General features: G+C 31.4%; 2 protein-coding genes, 1 long non-coding RNA gene and 3 other non-coding genes across 6 annotated transcripts; all 6 read right to left on the bottom strand.

Annotated features, from left to right (window-relative positions):
* Nucleotides 1-1,407: 1,407 nt before the first annotated feature.
* On the bottom strand, nt 1,408-2,209 carry LOC129317371 (uncharacterized). Its single transcript, XM_054961705.1, has 3 exons — nt 1,834-2,209; nt 1,635-1,726; nt 1,408-1,481 (listed from the first exon to the last, which is right to left on the bottom strand). The coding sequence occupies exons 1-3, from the start codon at nt 2,079-2,081 to the stop codon at nt 1,408-1,410; spliced, it is 414 nt and encodes a 137-aa protein (XP_054817680.1). The 5' UTR covers nt 2,082-2,209.
* A 3,522-nt stretch (nt 2,210-5,731) lies between these two features.
* Nucleotides 5,732-8,130, bottom strand: LOC129317151 (UPF0481 protein At3g47200-like). Its single transcript, XM_054961511.1, has 2 exons — nt 7,328-8,130; nt 5,732-6,620 (listed from the first exon to the last, which is right to left on the bottom strand). Exons 1-2 carry the CDS (start codon nt 7,922-7,924, stop codon nt 5,889-5,891), a joined length of 1,329 nt encoding a protein of 442 aa, XP_054817486.1. The 5' UTR covers nt 7,925-8,130; the 3' UTR covers nt 5,732-5,888.
* Nucleotides 8,131-12,695: 4,565 nt separating this feature from the next.
* On the bottom strand, nt 12,696-16,270 carry LOC129318786 (uncharacterized). Its single transcript, XR_008595306.1, has 2 exons — nt 16,163-16,270; nt 12,696-13,487 (listed from the first exon to the last, which is right to left on the bottom strand). It is a non-coding gene; the product is annotated as an uncharacterized LOC129318786 (long non-coding RNA).
* LOC129319137 (small nucleolar RNA snoR2/U65) lies at nt 13,338-13,488 on the bottom strand. The gene has a single exon (XR_008595447.1). It is a non-coding gene; the product is annotated as a small nucleolar RNA snoR2/U65 (small nucleolar RNA).
* On the bottom strand, nt 13,556-13,632 carry LOC129319126 (small nucleolar RNA snoZ7/snoR77). Its single transcript, XR_008595437.1, has one exon. It is a non-coding gene; the product is annotated as a small nucleolar RNA snoZ7/snoR77 (small nucleolar RNA).
* Nucleotides 13,701-13,852, bottom strand: LOC129319140 (small nucleolar RNA snoR2/U65). Its single transcript, XR_008595450.1, has one exon. It is a non-coding gene; the product is annotated as a small nucleolar RNA snoR2/U65 (small nucleolar RNA).
* Nucleotides 16,271-17,964: the final 1,694 nt, after the last annotated feature.

Below are 17,964 nucleotides of genomic sequence, written 5' to 3'. Positions count from 1 at the left end.
ATCACCAAGCACACAACAAATAAAACAATCAACAAGAAGTCGATTCATTTTATCATAGAAACTACATCCAACTACATCCATGGCCGAAAAAGAAGCATTTGAAATTCATCATATAATTATTTCTTTACAAAAGAGAATGAAGCTAATTGGACAAGAGACCGCGGGTAAAGATTTCTAGTTCTACACATTTCACCGTCATCACGGCATTCTCCTCCATTCATCACTTGGCTGCAGAAACAAATAATGGTGGTGGTAGTAGTAATAACGATAATGATAAACAAGATTTACATCAAATATATATTTATGGATTTATATTTTGGTATCATACCTTGGGAGTTGCAATGATATCGGTTGATGCAAATCATAAAATGGATTTATCTGATTTGTCACATTATTGTTGTGTTATTCTTGACTTGTCCTTCCGGTCCTGTTTCATTGGGGAGAGGATCCTCTCCTTTTCCTTCCCATCCTCTTCTTAATTTTTAATCATTTGATCTTGATTTGGATGATTTAGATTTAATGTCCTATAAAATATTTCATTTCATTTTATTTTTACTGTATTTTTTGGTTATTTATATTAAATTTTACAAGTTTGATTTTTATTATTTATAGTTTTTAATAATTTAACACTTTAATAATAATTTTATAGGAGATAAAATTTGAACCATTTAAATCTTGATCTAATGGCTTGTAAGGATAAAGAATGGAAGAGAATGGGAAGGAAAAGGAGAGAATCCTCTCCCGTTTCAATGAAGATCATAGGATTTAATTCTCAAATGAGATCTTTGAACTCATCTTTTGTTAATATAAATGGAGGGTGGTTAACTCATTAAATCTGTTTTAGAATGAAAAAAAGTTCCAACTTTGCTTCTATTAAAGAGAGAGAAATACAATATTTGAAAAGTCATATAAATACATGAAATTGTAATTAAATTCTCCTTTTAGTGATTTGCTAGGGGTAAAATTAAAAAATGTTAATTAATAACCTTCTATGATTTATATTAAGGGTCAAGAAATTTTTCTAAAAGACACCTTACAATAAGGATTGGAGGGAGCCTAGTCCCTATTATAAGCCACTTACAACTAATTCACAGGAACCAAAAAAAAAATTTTATCATTAAAATTGTCTGAAAGTTGCTTTGATTTTCATTTTTTAACCAAAATAAATACCATAAATTAAAAAAAAATAAAAATGCTCCTATCATCTCATTGGAAATTAAGAAGGTATATTTGAAAAAAAATAATTAATGTTATATAAACTCTTGAAAAGTAATTTATATTTAAGATCACACAATTTTTTTAAAAGGCAACAAATTAAATATGTAATATCCAAGGAAGTATATTCTAATAATTATCAAACAAAAATGAAAACACTTAGGAACTCACAAAAGATGATTGTAAGGAAAATTAATTCTTGCCTTTTTTGCTGCCGTAGCTATTGTCACAAATTTCACATCGGCATGTTCTTGTCCAACTATTCCCTTCATTGAATAAATAGAAAATTGTTAACAAGAATTAATTTTGAATTTATTATTGAATTTTACAATAATTTTTATCCAAGACGCAATCATGTCATTAAATAATTTGATAGACAAAGTTTAATAAATGCACAAGATAAACAATAAATTAATTACCTTGTGACAAGGGCAATATAATATCCATTTGAACAATTTGACTTCGTGCAATTGCACCTTCTTCTATATTTTCCTTGAACAGCAATGTCCTCCTACAAAGAGCCAAATAGTGAAGTCATTGAGAAATCCATTGAATTTACTTTGATTCAAGAAATAAACCCTTAAATTATCCTTAAGATAACAGGTCAAAGAAACAAACCTCTTATTTGGGGGAGTTGACAATTGAATGAATTGGTGAGAAAGGCCAAAACTTTGATGTTGATGAATTGGGAATTGATAAGTTAATGAGGAATTCGCCATCATATTTGACATTTGATTATCTTTGCTGGCACGTGTTGCATAAATGAATTGATTTTCAACAGTTGACCAATCAGAAGCCATCTCATGTTCTGCAGAAAGTGAAACTCTGCACGTTTGATCAGGTGCTTCGCATGGAGGTGATGTCATAATTAGATTGAACTAAATTTCTATTCCTCCAACCCTGAAACAAAAATCAATGATGATCATGATGATGATTGCAAATAACTCCGCATTAACTAAAGATATAACTTTATAATTGAGGCAACAAGAGCATATATATATATATATAGTGATTAATTGGTATTGCGTAAATGCAGCGCTTCTTCCGTTTTTGAATCTCCATTAATGAAGATTCATCGCTCTTGAGCTTCTCCTTTATTTGAACCACCCACGACTGATCTGTTTCTAAATCCATGTGTTTTGAGTTTTGATAATAACAATGTTGCTCTAATTTGAGATGCGTTTATAGTGTTCTGATGCTGTGAAGAGCAAAGCTAAACTTGTCTTGAAGAAAATGATTAATTTAATGTAATCATGATTTATTAATCTATTTTACGTGTCCTAAAATTCCTTTCCTTATGATTGTTGTTAGTTAAGTTATTGTACGTTTTCTTCATTGGCCGGCTAGCTCTGATCTTTATGTGCTCACATGAAGATAAGAACAAAGGTCTTGCATGCTACTTTTTCAAGCTTTTTTTATGTAGTTTTGCACCCCAAAAAAGAAATTGATTAATTAAAATTAAAACTTGAGAGCTGGGATCGCATAAAGTCCCTATATAATTTATACACATGCACACAATAAAAGGAAGCTTTCCAGAGAGAAGCAAAGCAAAAGGAAGATATGGTGCCGTGTTGGTCCATTCTTGACTCTAAAGCAATGAAGTCAAGTCTTGCAAGAAAGACATGAACAGAGAATTCATGTTGTGGTTTAATTCACATGAGCTTTATTTCATAACGGATTCAATAAAGGTAAATATATTGTTAATTATTCTCATTTTTTTGTGACATACAGGTGCCTACCTATATATACATTTAATAGCGAAAAAATTCTTTTTTTTTAATTTTTAAGTATGTGTATTTTCTTTTATTATATTATCTTTAAATTACTTAACACAATAATTTTATTAGATTGTTAATCAATCAACTCTGATAAATATTGCTTACATGGTGCCCACGTTAGAACATATATATACATCATAATTTATATAGCAATACATTAAAAAGTTAAAAATAAAAAAAGGAAAAATGATTTCTAAAATACAAATCACTTCAACTAAAAGTTTGCGGAAACAAAAGTAAAATTCTGATGTTTAATGCAGTACCCAAAACAAATAACAAACTCAAATTCAGTTTTTAATATGCGGCCATCATAGAGAGCAAACAAAATTATGTTAAAGACTGAATTATATTTTTTAAAAAAGTTATATTTAAAGAAGGGTATTTTGATCTAACATATATATGATTTAACAATAATCAATGGTGTTTGGATAGAAATGAAATATTAAAAGTAGAAAGGTAGTTTGGGTTTTGTGACTACTAATTATAGAGAAGGTTCATATAGGTTTTAAAATTTTAAAATATTTTGTTACGATTGACTTGTAAAGAATTTTATGGAAACATTTAGTTAAACTGGCTGTCAAAAAAATTTTGATGTTGCATTGGTACTGTTATAAAATATTGAAATATTAATGTCACACATAAGGGGGCTATAAGGAAACAATTTTGATATCAACATACAATGTCAGGTTCTTAGGATTTCTTTCAAAATATTTTGAAAGAACTAGTTTCCCACAGAATTTTTAAAAGAAAATAACCAATGTAAGCCACGTCCCATATGCCATGTTCTCTTGAATTATTCCAAGAGAAATATGTTTTCTTAAAAAATTTTGAGAGAACTTTTTTTTGGAATAAATTGAGAGAACATAGCTCTCAAATAGTTCAAAGAGAAAGTTTTCTTAAAAAACAATTGAGAAAACGTTCTCTCAAAATTATTCAAGAGAAGCTTATCTCAGATAATTTTAAGAGAACACATTTCTCTCAGAAAGTTCTGAGAGAAAATATTTCTCTCAGGATAATCCGAAAGAGAAAAAAAATTTCTACAAATTTTTACTCTCTCTTTTCATGTGAGAGGAATTTTGAGAGAAACGGATTTTTTCTCAAATATCTTCACTATTCTTGGAATACATCTAAGAGAAAAGTGTTTTTTTTTTGTAATGAAAATTTTATTTTTTTTAATTATTTTTTTAAATATTCTATTATCAGTCTTTTCCAAACAACCAAACGGCTTTTTATTTTTGCTTAGATAAAAAGAGAAAATTAAGGAAAAATAATATGTGAGCCCTATATTATTTTTTAGATTTGATTATCTCTATTTTTTTTTCTTCCGCTTCCTCTCAACTTATCTCAACCCTTAGATCAACTTAAGTTTTGAATGATTTAGGATTTAACATTTCACAAAATTATTTGTAAAATGTAGAATTATGAAAAACAAATAAATAAATTTAAACTATAAAAGGATGTTGGCATGTCTTGGACAATTCAATTAGTAAAATCCTACTACAAAATTAATACTACTTGCCTAGATCATCAGCTTTTGGAAGCTAAATTTGTTGCAATTGGAGACCACATCATGACGCAAAGGAAAAATAAACTAGGGGGAGCAAAAATTTATTGTAAACTATTTTACAAAGAAAAAAAAATAAAGTTTTTACTAAAAGTTATATGACATTTGGGGGACAAGAATCCCTCCTTGCCCTCTTTAGATCTGTCTCTTCTTCACTTCAATATTGCTTAAGAGCGGAATCATCATTTGCTTCTCTCAACAGTTTCCTTTTATTATCACAAGCTCACAACCCTGTATGACAGTGCATGTAAATGTAATTTTTTTAATGGACAACACCCAACTCACCTGAAAGTTTATATTTTAATGTTAATTAATTAATTTCTCCAAATTGTGAACAAAAAAGTTTGAAAAGCTAGCATGTTCTGCATGCATTTCAAAAACAATCAATCAATATATACACTCTCCAATTTTATTGGATCCCTGGAATGGACAATCAATATATATATATATACTCTTCCACCTCTATTTACTTGTCCTCATAAAAAAAATTTACGGCACACAAATTATATGGAGAAAGAAAAATCTATAAATACAATGCAGGAATCATTTTTCCCAATTTTGTCCTCCATTTAATGCTCCACTAGAATATTATTAGAAACAAGTAATAATTATACTTTGAAATTTGGAACATGACATATATTTATAGATAAAATGAAAATGTAAATTAAGAAAAGTAAATAGGGAGGGCGGAAAACTAAAATCATAATTAATGTACATGAACGTTATTGTTTGTTGTGCATTTGTTTTATAATTTTTTAAATAAACTTTAACAAATAATAATAGAAAAATAAGTAAGTGAAGATTTAAAATGTCCAAATTAAAGAAGGTTAGAAAATATGCAATCGTAGACACTTGAGGCTAACTAAAATCAGGCTAACTAAAATCACAATTCTTCCTTTTGAACTACCTAGTTTTGAGAGAAAAATTTGCATTTAATAAAACCACATAATCAAACATAGACACTATTCTTCTTTAAACTTGTTTTTCAATTTTCAGTGTAATCCTTGAATTTTGACTCAAAACAACTTACTTCCTATAATTTCTTGACTTGATGCAATTCAATTTCTATAATTCATCAATTCAATGAAGCACACAACTAATTAAATTATATCGAGTCAGAATTCAAAGATTAGATTGATAATTGAGAAAAAGTTCAGGCACTGAAGTTATATTAGTAAAAAAAATAATGATACCAAATCATAGAAAGAAGAACTATTATTGTTATTCTTCTTCTGGACAAAAAGAGTTCCAGAAGTTGCATGCGGTAACAATTATGACACATCTTCTCGTTTCAACTCTGTGTAATCACCACAAAAATTCAAAACTCCAATTTAAGTATTATGATACAATTGAAGAATTGTATACACAGTCTGAACGATAGTCAACCCAAACAGAAATATGGCTGCAACAAAAGACACGATCGCCCATGGATTCCTGAAGTAAGTTTCAATGAGATTAGCTCTCCACTTGTTCCATGGCTTCTTGCAATATCTACACACACTCACTTGCACTATCTCCAAGCTTCCTCCACGATCCACAGCAAGATCTCTAGATAGTGAATTAAAAAGCTTCGCCACGGCTTTGTCACTTCCAAGAGCATTCTGTACAATCCCTTTCTGTTCCAAAATCACAACATCAACATGGTTATCGATGATGTTATCCATGAAGAACACGAACGAAGAAACCTCGTTGCCTGCTCCAACATGCATGCGTTCAAATGCTATGAGGTTCAACAACATGGTCTCGGTGCAGTCGTCGACGATGATTGAAGGAATTCTGAGGATTCCGCCATTGAAGGAGACATCTTTGAAACTGTGGCTTTCGCTTGGCTTGAAGGTGATGCCAGCGTCTAGAAGCTCTCTTGCGGAGGGAATGATGATTTCGTCTTCTTGGTGTTTGTTTGATTTGGATTGATTGGGAATGATTGTGGGGTGTGTTGGTTCATGTTGAAAGAGGGATTTTCTGTAGAGATCTAAGATGTGTAAGCATTTGCCGAAGCTTTTGAAGATTGGAGTGTCAGGGCAAAAGAACTTGAGGATGAGCTTGTTCAAGAACTCTGGATCCTATAGTAATATTGATGAGGTACCATGTGTTCAATCAGAAAAAGAAACAAACAAAATGAAAATGAAGATATGATATATAAATAAATTAATGCAAAATTTCATCTTTACACCAAATGTCATTTTAATCTTTTAATTTTATACTGTACCATTTCGGTCATCTAACATTAACATTATTAGTTTTATTAACGAAAAAATGTTGATATCAAATTTTAAATGTTGACAAAATATTTTTAAATATAGACACATCAAGGTTAATTTTTTAAATGACAGTGAATGGGAAAAAATTCATTATATGAGACTAATGGAATTATAAAATTATAGGATCAATTAAAACCATGTATAAATTTAGAGTTCCATCAATATGATTTTTGCCAATGATTAATTTATTTATTTTAACAAAAAGTGCTAATATAATTGCTTTCAACAACTATATATTGGAGTCACGTGAATTACCTCTCACCAGTTGATTTTCACGACAAAACTACTTGTCAATGAAGTCTTATGTTGCTACTTATAAAATGTTGCAGCAGAAGAGTTTTGAGTGACGAAACTGGTTAAGTCAACTGACATTACTAAAATCAATTGTCTACTTCCATGATGAAAAAGAATTCAAAATTTTCAGCCGTTTATAAATGCCAACTTCTAATTATCTTAATAAACATGCCTGAAACACATGAGAAAATTAAAGTCCAGAAGTAATTAAATACCTGGTTTTTGTTTCCCTCAAATTCAACCAGTTTGTCAAGAACCATCATGGGGATCTGATTCTCAAGCATAAGCATATCACGTTTGATATAAGGTGTGACATACAGTCTTCCATGGCAACTGAAAATAGGATCATTATCTGCATAATCACCAGCAGCATGATAACAAGCTGCAAATCTCAGAACTTCAAGCATGAAACACCCGTCAAGAATCATCATCCTCAAGAAACTATGATTATTCTCGTTCTTGCTCTTCCATTGATCATCAAGTGGCTTGTAACAGTCCCTCAAGTCCTCTTCCACTTCTGCCATGCTTTGTATCAGCAACTCCAATGGCTTCCCATTACACCTCCTCAGAAAGTGAACCAGAGCTCTATGCTTGTGCTCTTCCATGGCTAGCAGATGCTTCTTCATGTGGTGGTACGGACCAAACGACACCGTCAGGGGATTGTATGCCTTCTTGTTCAGGTCTGCAACACTGGGTGGTGTTTCGTATATGCAGTGCTTCTTCCATTTCTGAATCTCCATTGATGAAGATTCATGGTTCTTGAGCTTCTCGTTTATTTGAACCACCCACTGATGGTCTGTTTCAAATTCCATGCATGTACGTGTTTGAAAGCACTGTTTCTGCTTCTTCCTTGAAGCTCTTGAGATGTGTTTATAGCGATCTCATGCATGTGAAGAATACGAAACTAAACTTGCATTCTACTCTTGAAGAAAATGATTAATTTGATGTAATCATGGTTCGTTAGTCTACTTTATGTCCTAAAATTCCTTTCGTGCCAAAGGTATTTTCTGAATTAATTGGATTCATAGCCTGTCAGCTGTTGTCTTTGTTTCAAGATGAAGATAAGAACAAGCTTACCAGCCGAAAGGCCATATTTAGTATTTTATATACCGACTTTTTTCCTTCTATATTGTGATATTCCAAACCCCCAAACAGTTAAAGTTCACCAGCATTGTTTTTGGTATGATAAAGAAGAATAGTGTCCATGCTTGATCATTATAGTTTTATTCTCAAACAACACAAAAATAAAAATAAATAAATAGTGAACTGTGAAGCCTCAGTCAACTAGAAATAAACATGAAGGTAAATTTTTCGGCCAGAAATTCAGAATTTTACTTGATCCTTATTGACTTCCAGAAATGTACACCAGCACTAGAAAGAAAATTAACAAGTGACCTGAAGCATTGTGACTATTTATACAGAAATGACAAATGCATATTATATAGCTCAGATTATGCACCTTCTGGCCCCACAAAAAAGATGTCAACTTCATTCAACATGGTGAAAGCCAACGTTCTCCAATTGAGAGTCACAACACTGAGGAAATTCACAATTGCAAGCACCTGTTCTGACCTGGTTCGAAAGTTTCAAATGTACAATTTTAACCGGAAAACTTGATTAGTTGAATCCTTGAATAAGGGAATAACTGCCAATTTTCTGTAAGTAACAATTTCTTTTCCTTATTAAATAAACATTACAAATAATAGTTTATAGGCACCGACATTATATCTCTAAGTGTTCCTAACCTCTACGATAGCGACCAGTGACAACACTATAATAAGACAAAAACAGTGGGCGAATACATGCTTGTTCATTTATGAAGTAAGATCTCATTTGGTTATTAAAAAAGAAATGGAATGGAATGAGATTAAAAAATCAACATAAAAATGAACTAATTATCTTTTTTTCTCATGATAAATATAATAAAACTCATTAATATATATTATAAATGTGAGAATCATCACACCCTCCAAAAATTTTATGAATCATAATTTTCAATCCCATGAATTAATTTACCCTTCTCCTTTATGAATGTGGTTCATTATTCCTTTTAATCATCTCATTTTTACATTTATTTTTTCAATCAATTTCATTCCATTTATGTCTAGTAACCAAACAGGACCTAATTCTTGAAAAGGAACCAGAAGCATGTATTATGCAACAAATAATTACTTGGTTTTGTGGAACATAGTTCAGGAGAAATTGGTGTCCCACAACTGATCATATTGACCAAAATAAACAAACAAAAGAGAAGGTAAATGACAAGCAAAAGAGGCAGCAACTGAAATAACCTGTTTAGGTGATTTAAAAGGCAGGATCGATCAATGGCCCTAACTAGTTGTTATTAAGTTCACTAATAAATATCCTCTGTTCTTCCTTGTCTTTATGATTGCATAGATTCTTTAAAAGGTAGCAGAGGGACTAACAGGTGTCTCTCAGGAAGATGCAAAACGAAAAATTTGAGATCCACAAACCTTTCGAAAAGCAAAAGACAGCCTTCTTGAAGCCCTTCTGATAACTCTATCATTCACCATGTCAATCTGTGGGAGGAAAAACGATAGTGGAATTGTTTATAGACAAAAGTATATGATCAAATCATCCGTGTTTATATATATTGATATAAATTATGGTTAATGCTAATTAAATTTCCGGTGTTTGATTATTTGTGTTTATTTTAATCAGAAGAAAAATAACCATTGCTTAAATTAAAATAATCACTAATATTTGCTTTTAAGTTAAAGTATTTTTTCACCCCTGTACTAAGCACATTATACTAATAAGTATGGTATTTTTTCACCCCATCTATTGGTGATTCGTTAATGGAGAGGAATTTTTACTTTTCTGAAAAATAATTTAAGGGACAAAATGTCTTCCTTATTAGTACAAGGTATCCAGAGAGATTTAACTTTAATTACTTATTAGTACAAGGCATCCAGAGAGATTTAACTTTAAAAATGCACTTTAACCAAAGTATATTTAACTTTAAAAATAAAACTTGAGAGTTGGGTTTAGTCCGTTAAGAAATTTCACGTGCACCGTACGGTTATGCGGAGTTGGATTACATAAAGTCCCTCTATAATTTATACACATGCACACAATAAAACGAAGCTGTCCAGAGAGAAGCAAAACAAAAGGAAGATATGGTGCGGTGTTGATCCCATTCTTGACTCTAAAGCAATGAAGTCAAGTCTTGCAAGAAACACATGGAACAGAGAATTCTTGTTGTGGTTTAATTCACATGAGCTTTATTTCATATATAACGGATTCAATAAAGGTAAGTATATTGTTAATTATTCTCAATTTTTTTACCATACATGCGTGCTTACCTACACACACAACACACACACACACACACGTGCACTTAATAAGGAAAAAAAAGTCTTTTTATTTTTATTTTTAAGTATGTGTATTTCTTTTATTATATTATTTTAAATAACTTAACAATAACTTTACTTTTTTTAATTTTATTTATGGACACATGGTCTACTTAATTGCAGGAATAAAATATAATGATTTTTTTGATTAAAATTACAAAGACCTCCCTCTTGTTTTGAAAACTTACACTTTAATCTCATTTTTTCAATTAGATATATTCTATTAAAACTTCTAGGGGAAACTATTTTGTTGGTATCTATAATTTCTCTCAATTTTTAAATTGGTACTTTTACATTTTTTTTTCCTTTTATTCCCTCTTTATGTTTCCTCCGATCTGTTAAACATTTTACCCCTGAACTGTTTGAAATTATCCATTCTCAAAAATTTAATTGAAAATGCTAATTTCATCTTAATTAGTTATAATATGTGCAATATAATGCGCGGGGTTTGAGTCTAGACAAGTAAATACAATATCCAATCATTCACCACTCTTTCATCAATTAATGTTTGAAATTGTTAAAAATTCAAATAATATGTATGGTTCATTATCATTGAAAATAACTGAAATCTCTGCAGTCTTTAATTGTGTAATCCTTAATTAAATATGCTTGCACACGGCATATTTTAAAGGAAAAATGACAATAAAATTATTTTAAATTATATAAATGATAAGTTGGTCCCTTGAAAGGACCTCTTTGTCAATAACTTTTTTTTAAAAAAAATTATTTTACCTTTACTAAAAATAATATGATCCAATCACAACTTTTATTTAAAAAATTACAACTTTTATTCTATAAATAGCAAGAGTTAAATAAGAAATCACAACTTATCAAGTGTAATTTTTGTTATTAAAAAACAAACCATAATCACAATTTTTGTTTAAGGAATAACAACTTTTGTTTTATGAATTGCAAAAATTGAAAAAAAATCACAATTTGTCAAGTGTAAATTTTATTATTGAAAAACAAGTTTTCAAAATAAAAAACTTTATTCACAACCTTTATTTAAAGAATTAAAATTTAAAAAAAATCATAAAAATTAAACAAGAAATCACAATTTATCAATAAGGGTAAAATAATCTTTTGACAAAGAGATTTTTAAGAATTTCATTGATATTATGGCATTTTAAGGGATCAAATTGTCATTTACATAATTTGGAGAGATTTTATTCTCATTTTTCCTATTTTAAATTAACTTTTAATGAATAAAATTTTATTTCATCAGCTGTACCCTTTTTTTTTTTTACCAACTTTAACATAAATGTTTGACATTTCATTCATTATAATTAATTTTGCAATTTAATTTGATTAGTACCCATGTAGAGTACGGGATTCAAGTCTAGTTAACCCTGAAAATGAAAACGCACCAGTGTTTTTGAAGGTCAACGCAGGTCCTCTGTTTTCAGTGTTGCACGAAGTGAAGATGGCGCCACAGATTAGGTCTTCCTCTTTTGCCAAGCTTTGAATCAGCAACTCCAATGGCTTCCCATTACATCTCCTCAGAAAGTGAACCAGAGCTCGATGCTTGTGCTCTTCCATGGCTGCCAGATGCTTCTTCATATGGTTGTACGGACCAAACGACACCGTAAGGGGAGTGTATGCCTTCTTGTTCAGGTCTGCAACAGAGGGTGGTGTTTCGCATATGCGGTGCTTCTTCCATTTCTGAATCTCCATTGCTGAAGATTCATGGTTCTTGAGCTTCTCGTTTATTTGAACCACCCACTGATGATCTGTTTCAAATTCCACGCATGTACGCGTTTGATGGCACTGTTTCTGCTTCTTACTTGAAGCTCTTGAGATGTGTTTATAGTGATCTCATGCATGTGAAGAATACGAAACTAGAATTGCATTCTACTCTTGAAGAAAATGATTAATTTGATGTAATCATGGTTCATTAGTCTGCTTTATGTCCTAAATTTCCTTTCGTGCCAAATTTATTTTCTGAATTAATTGGATTCCTAGCCTGTCAGCTGTTCTCTTTGTTTTAAGATGAAGATAAGAACAAGCTTACCAGCCGAAAGGCCATATTTAGTATTTTATATGCCAACTTTTTTCTTCTATATTGTGATATTCAAAACCCCGAAACAGTTAAAGTTGTCTTGTGCTTTGGTAATGTTTTTGGTATGAAATAAAAAAGGTTACTGTCTATGTTTAATCATTATAGTTTTATTCTCAAACAACACAAAAATAAAAATAAATGAATAAATAGTGAACTGTGAAACCTCAGTCAACTAGAAATTGACATCAAGGTAAATTCTTCAGCCGGCAATTCAGAATTTAACTTGATCCCTGTTGGCTTCCAAAAATGTACATCAGCACTAGAAAGAAAATTAACAAGTGACCTGAAGCATCATGACTACTTATAGAGAAATGGCAAATACATCTTATATAGCTCAGATTATGCACCTTCTGGCTCCAAAAAAGATGTCAACTTTGTCAATTCCTCCTCAAACATGGAGGAAGCCAACCTTCTACATTGAGAGTCACAACTGAGGAAATTCGCAATTGCAAGCACTTGGGCGAAGGTTCGATTCCCCATGAAAGACTCAGCCCTTACCTCACAAGGACAAAGGCTCGAATCCCGTTGATTGATGTGAGGCAATCATTGGTGGGTGATCTGTAATCTCTCCCAAAAATTCTCAAAGAGGTTGGAAGGTTTGCCCTAGCCCTGGTGGGTTACCACATCCGCCCCATCTAAACTTTTATCAGACAAAAATAAAAAAAAAAAGAAAAAAAGAAATTAACATAAGGTAAATTGTTCAGCCGGCAGTTCAGCATTCAACTTGATCCTTATTGACTTCCAGAAATGTACATCAGCATTAGAAACGATTGACGAAAGAAATCGTGACATATATGTAATCCCAAAAATCAACACCATGGATCCAAAGGAAATAGGAACCACAGTTCCTTATGATGTGGAAAGGGAATAGTATTGCTCTGCGTCCAATCATAGCATCACCGGTCATTACTCTGATGGCTACCGGAGATGGGACATTTGGACCTGAAAACCAGTAGAAGAGCATGGTTAATTATAAGGTCATCAGATTTCCGCAAGCAACAAATGAGAAGCCTCAGTCAACAAGAAATTTTCACATCAAGGTAAATTGTTCATCTGGCAATTCCAAATTTAACTTAATTCTCATTGACTTCTAGAAGTATATTTGAAATAAAACCATACTGAAAAAGGAAAGAATAAAAAAAAAATTCCCGACAAATATGTAATCCTAGATATCAACACCGTGGATCCAAAGAAAATAGGAACCACAGTTACCATCAGGATATGAAATGGAATGATCTTACTCAAAGTCCAATCATAGCATCACCGGTCATTACGCTTATGGCTGCCGCAGATGGGACATTTGGACTTACTTTGAGAACCAATAGATGAGTAGAGTAAAGTTAACCATGGTACACTCAAATCACACACAACATTGATCAAGAAAAAATCACACAACAACAGCAATAACAACAATAAAAAATAAGGAAAACCCGCAAAATACCTATTTCAAATCACATTTCACACTCATAGCAAGTCAGGCCACAATTACATTTACTGTTGTCATGCCCCAAAATGCCATTGTAATGCGAGGTAAACAAACCAAGATGAGTCTTGATGTTAAGAGGGTGAGAAATTGTTTACTTTTCAAGTTTCAGCTATAGGAGGATGAGAATGTTGAAACTCAATGGGAAATCACTGCTTTTTGGAGCGTGAGATGGCACTTCCTATCAATTTGGAATATCTTCCTAATAGGGTTTGCTTATTTTCATCAGAAAACCTGAAATGCTGAACCACATCATACAAAATACAATTATGGGCACTTTTCACTAATTCATGTAATAAACCTACACAAGAACAACAAAGTCAGAAACAGTGTACAATGGGTCCGTGCTACAGATTTGGAGAGGAAACAGCGCAAAGTGGGGAAATTATTATTCCTCTCTCATGTGAAATCCTCTCTAATAATATTAAAGATACTGTCATAATGATCAATCCAAATAACCATGCACCATTTTTTAACTGCATCTCTTCATCATCATCAAACTACTTTTCTTCCATCTTCTTTCATTCCTCCCCTTTTTCTCAAAAAACTATTTTCCTTTTGTTTTTGTTTTTTGTTTTTTTGTTTACCCTCACCTCTCTCAATCTTCTTGCTGTATTATATTTATACTATTGAAGTAATCTTCTCCTTGCTATATTACACTAATATTCTGACTATGAAGTGTGAAAAACAACAGTTGGTTTTTCCACCTTCTATTATTCATCATCTTCTTTCTTCTCTGCTTTAATTTTTTTTTTTCCTCATTTCTTTAATCTTGTTGCTACATTACAATCTACCATACCAATACTCTCTCCCTCTCAACCCCCTCAATTTTTTTAAATTTTCCAATAAAAAGAATATTTGTTTTCCTAAACAGATTAACCTTGCACAAGAGTGGCAGCTTGTTCCCGGCAGTCCATGCTTCCTCTTTCGAGATCTCACACCATGGCATCAGTCCACTCTTCGAGACAACATGATCTTATGCTGCTAATCTTCTCACACAACCATCATTGTTGCTCTCAGTTATATTTTTCAATGGGTGATTCCTCTTGGGCCATCAAACACCTGAGCTATTAAAATAGATCTCTGTGATACTCGAGCATGATAAAAATTCGCTTTTCCAATCAAAATAGTTCATCCTATAGCAGAAGATGATTTGCTCACACGTGCCAGAACTAGGAGATCAGGATGTGTAGGACTATTGAAGGTATATCTATTTCACAGTTCTACTAATCTAAGGCTTTGGTTGACACGGATCAGAACAAGCTTGCTAGAGCAGTGGCTCAAATATAATGTTAGAGAGATTTAGAGAGGAAACAGAGTAAAGCCAATAAATTATGATATCTTTCTCATCTAAAATTTAGAGTACACTAAGCATTTCTTCTTAATAACAAGTACATTAATCTTCCACGGACATTGCTCTCTTATCAGTTGACTAGTGTGGATAAACATGGGTAGTGAGTGACCCAAACAATATTATCATCTGTTTATACAAGTCCAAAAAGCTGCAAAAACATGCAAGAGAAATGAACTCGGTTTTGCACAGAATGGCCCCTTATATTTCACCATTCACTCATCGTAACAAATCCATCACCGTTATCTTCTCAAATAACCATTAAAACGTGCCCAGCGAACCCACATCTTCTAGACTTTTGTTGGATGAAATCGAAAGAAACATCAGGGCTCTTTGAATATTAAAATTTAAAAACGGAAATTTGAAATTGAATGTGGGTAAGATTCTTGGCGGTGGGGAATTATTTAAATATCAGCAGGGGACTTAGCCGAAGAATTCCTTCCCCACGTTACTCAAATTAAACGAAGCATACCCTATGAGAATTTCAGGCACAGATGAGTAACATTCAATCCCCTCAAAGTGCTGAACCAAATCATCAATCAACCACAGGGAAACAGAATACTCTTTCTGTCGAAGGTGAAATCGAGCGCATCTCCAGGTTTTAAAATGAGAATTCATCCTAAACTATCCCATTATCGAATTGGTTTCTTAAAATAAATCAGGACAACATGAGATGAATTGAAACTCAGAATAAAATTTCCATTAAAAAAAAACATCGGAATATCATAGTTCTGGGATAAATTTCGTCTGTGGAGGAACCAAGAGAGCGGGCAAAGAAATCACCTGTTCGAGCTGCTTCGACCCTCCCTCAAAAATTCCTCGTCTTGTTGGAAGCCAGAAAGGGGAGGGTTTGCGTGGGGCCGAGAGCTCATCTTACTAATTTTTTTTTTGTGTTTCTTCACAACATTTTTTTAGCAGTTTTGTCGGAATTTAATTAAAATGAAAAGAATTTAAGCAAAAGACAACACCTATCAAAGTTTCGCATAGTTTTATTTTGTTTGATAAAAAATAACTTAATTATTAATTTGGTCTTTCAAATGTAATTTTTATCCATTTGGTTTGCAAAGTTTGCATCCAATATTGATTTGGTCTTTATTATATAAGGAGAAAGTGAGATTGTTAAAATATATTACTCCCTCCGTTTAAAAATATAAAACATTTTTAACCGAATCTCACCCTCCAATAAAGTAGTTACCTATTTTTAAACTAATCCTATCTTTTTATATTTATTCTTATTAAACACCATATAATAAATATAAAGTCATTATTAATGGAGGCATTTTTTAAAAAAAGACAATGAGTATACCTCAAAAAATTAAAAATACTTTATATTTTTAAACATCTAATTCTTCAAAAAATATCTTACATTTTTGAATGAAGGGAGTAAAAAAAATTACAAAATATTGATGATAACTACATGATTAATAAAAAAGTGTAATTATTTAGATAAAAAAAATGAATTCAAAAGTTTCTAACCAAAAAAGGGCTCCTTATATTGGGATAAAATGTGAATATTAACACTCATATGAGATATAAATACATTTTTAATGAAAAAAATAGGATAAAGTAGTAAATTTGGCTATTGACTATTTTTTTTAAGAGCATCTAATAACCTAAACTATCAAATGATACAAAATAAATCCTCAACTTTAAAAAAACAAAACATTTAATAGCTCACCATTAATTTCAGTTAACGAATATTATGTGAGACTTACAAACATATTTTGCTTGTTATTTTTTAATATATTTTATTAAAGGTCTTTTCCAAACAACCAAACAGCTTGTTATTTTTGCTTAGATAAAAACAAAAAAAAAATTAAGGAAAAACAATATGTGAGACCTATATTATTTTTTAGATTTGATTATCTCTATTTTTTTTTTTTCTTCCGCTTCCTCTCAACTTATCTCAACCCTTAGATCAACTTAAGTTTTGAATGATTTAGGATTTAACATTTCACAAAATTATTTGTAAAATGTAAAATTATGAAAAACAAATAAATAAATTTAAACTATAAAAGGATGTTGGCATGTCTTGGACAATTCAATTAGTAAAATCCTACTACAAAATTAATACTACTTGCCTAGATCATCAGCTTTTGGAAGCTAAATTTGTTGCAATTGGAGACCACATCATGACGCAAAGGAAAAATAAACTAGGGGGAGCCAAAATTTATTGTAAAGTATTTTACAAAAAAAAAATAAAGTTTTTACCAAAAGTTATATGACATTTGGGGGACAAGAATCCCTCCTTGCCCTCTTTAGATCTGTCTCTTCTTCACTTCAATATTGCTTAAGAGCGGAATCATCATTTGCTTCTCTCAACAGTTTCCTTTTATTATCACAAGCTCACAACCCTGTATGACAGTGCATGTAAATGTAATTTTTTTAATGGACAACACCCAACTCACCTGAAAGTTTATATTTTAATGTTAATTAATTAATTTCTCCAAATTGTGAAGAAAAAAGTTTGAAAAGCTAGCATGTTCTGCATGCATTTCAAAAACAATCAATCAATCTATATACTCTCCAATTTTATTGGATCCCTGGAATGGACAATCAATATAAATATATATATATACTCTTCC

Source organism: Prosopis cineraria, unplaced genomic scaffold (assembly GCF_029017545.1).
Source record: "Prosopis cineraria cultivar Desert tree isolate PC_DT_omini unplaced genomic scaffold, ASM2901754v1 PC8, whole genome shotgun sequence".
NCBI classification, from domain to species: Eukaryota; Viridiplantae; Streptophyta; class Magnoliopsida; order Fabales; family Fabaceae; genus Prosopis; species Prosopis cineraria.
This window is presented reverse-complemented; position numbering and strand designations above follow the sequence as displayed.

Coding starts and splice junctions, on each gene's coding strand:
- LOC129317151 (XM_054961511.1), bottom strand. CDS start 7,924: ATGGAATTTGAAACAGACCATCAGTGGGTGGTTCAAATAAACGAGAAG. Junction 6,621..7,327: donor TTGAGGGAAACAAAAACCAG/GTATTTAATTAC, acceptor ATATTACTATAG/GATCCAGAGTTCTTGAACAA.
- LOC129317371 (XM_054961705.1), bottom strand. CDS start 2,081: ATGACATCACCTCCATGCGAAGCACCTGATCAAACGTGCAGAGTTTCA. Junction 1,727..1,833: donor TCAACTCCCCCAAATAAGAG/GTTTGTTTCTTT, acceptor GGCTCTTTGTAG/GAGGACATTGCTGTTCAAGG. Junction 1,482..1,634: donor TATATTGCCCTTGTCACAAG/GTAATTAATTTA, acceptor TATTCAATGAAG/GGAATAGTTGGACAAGAACA.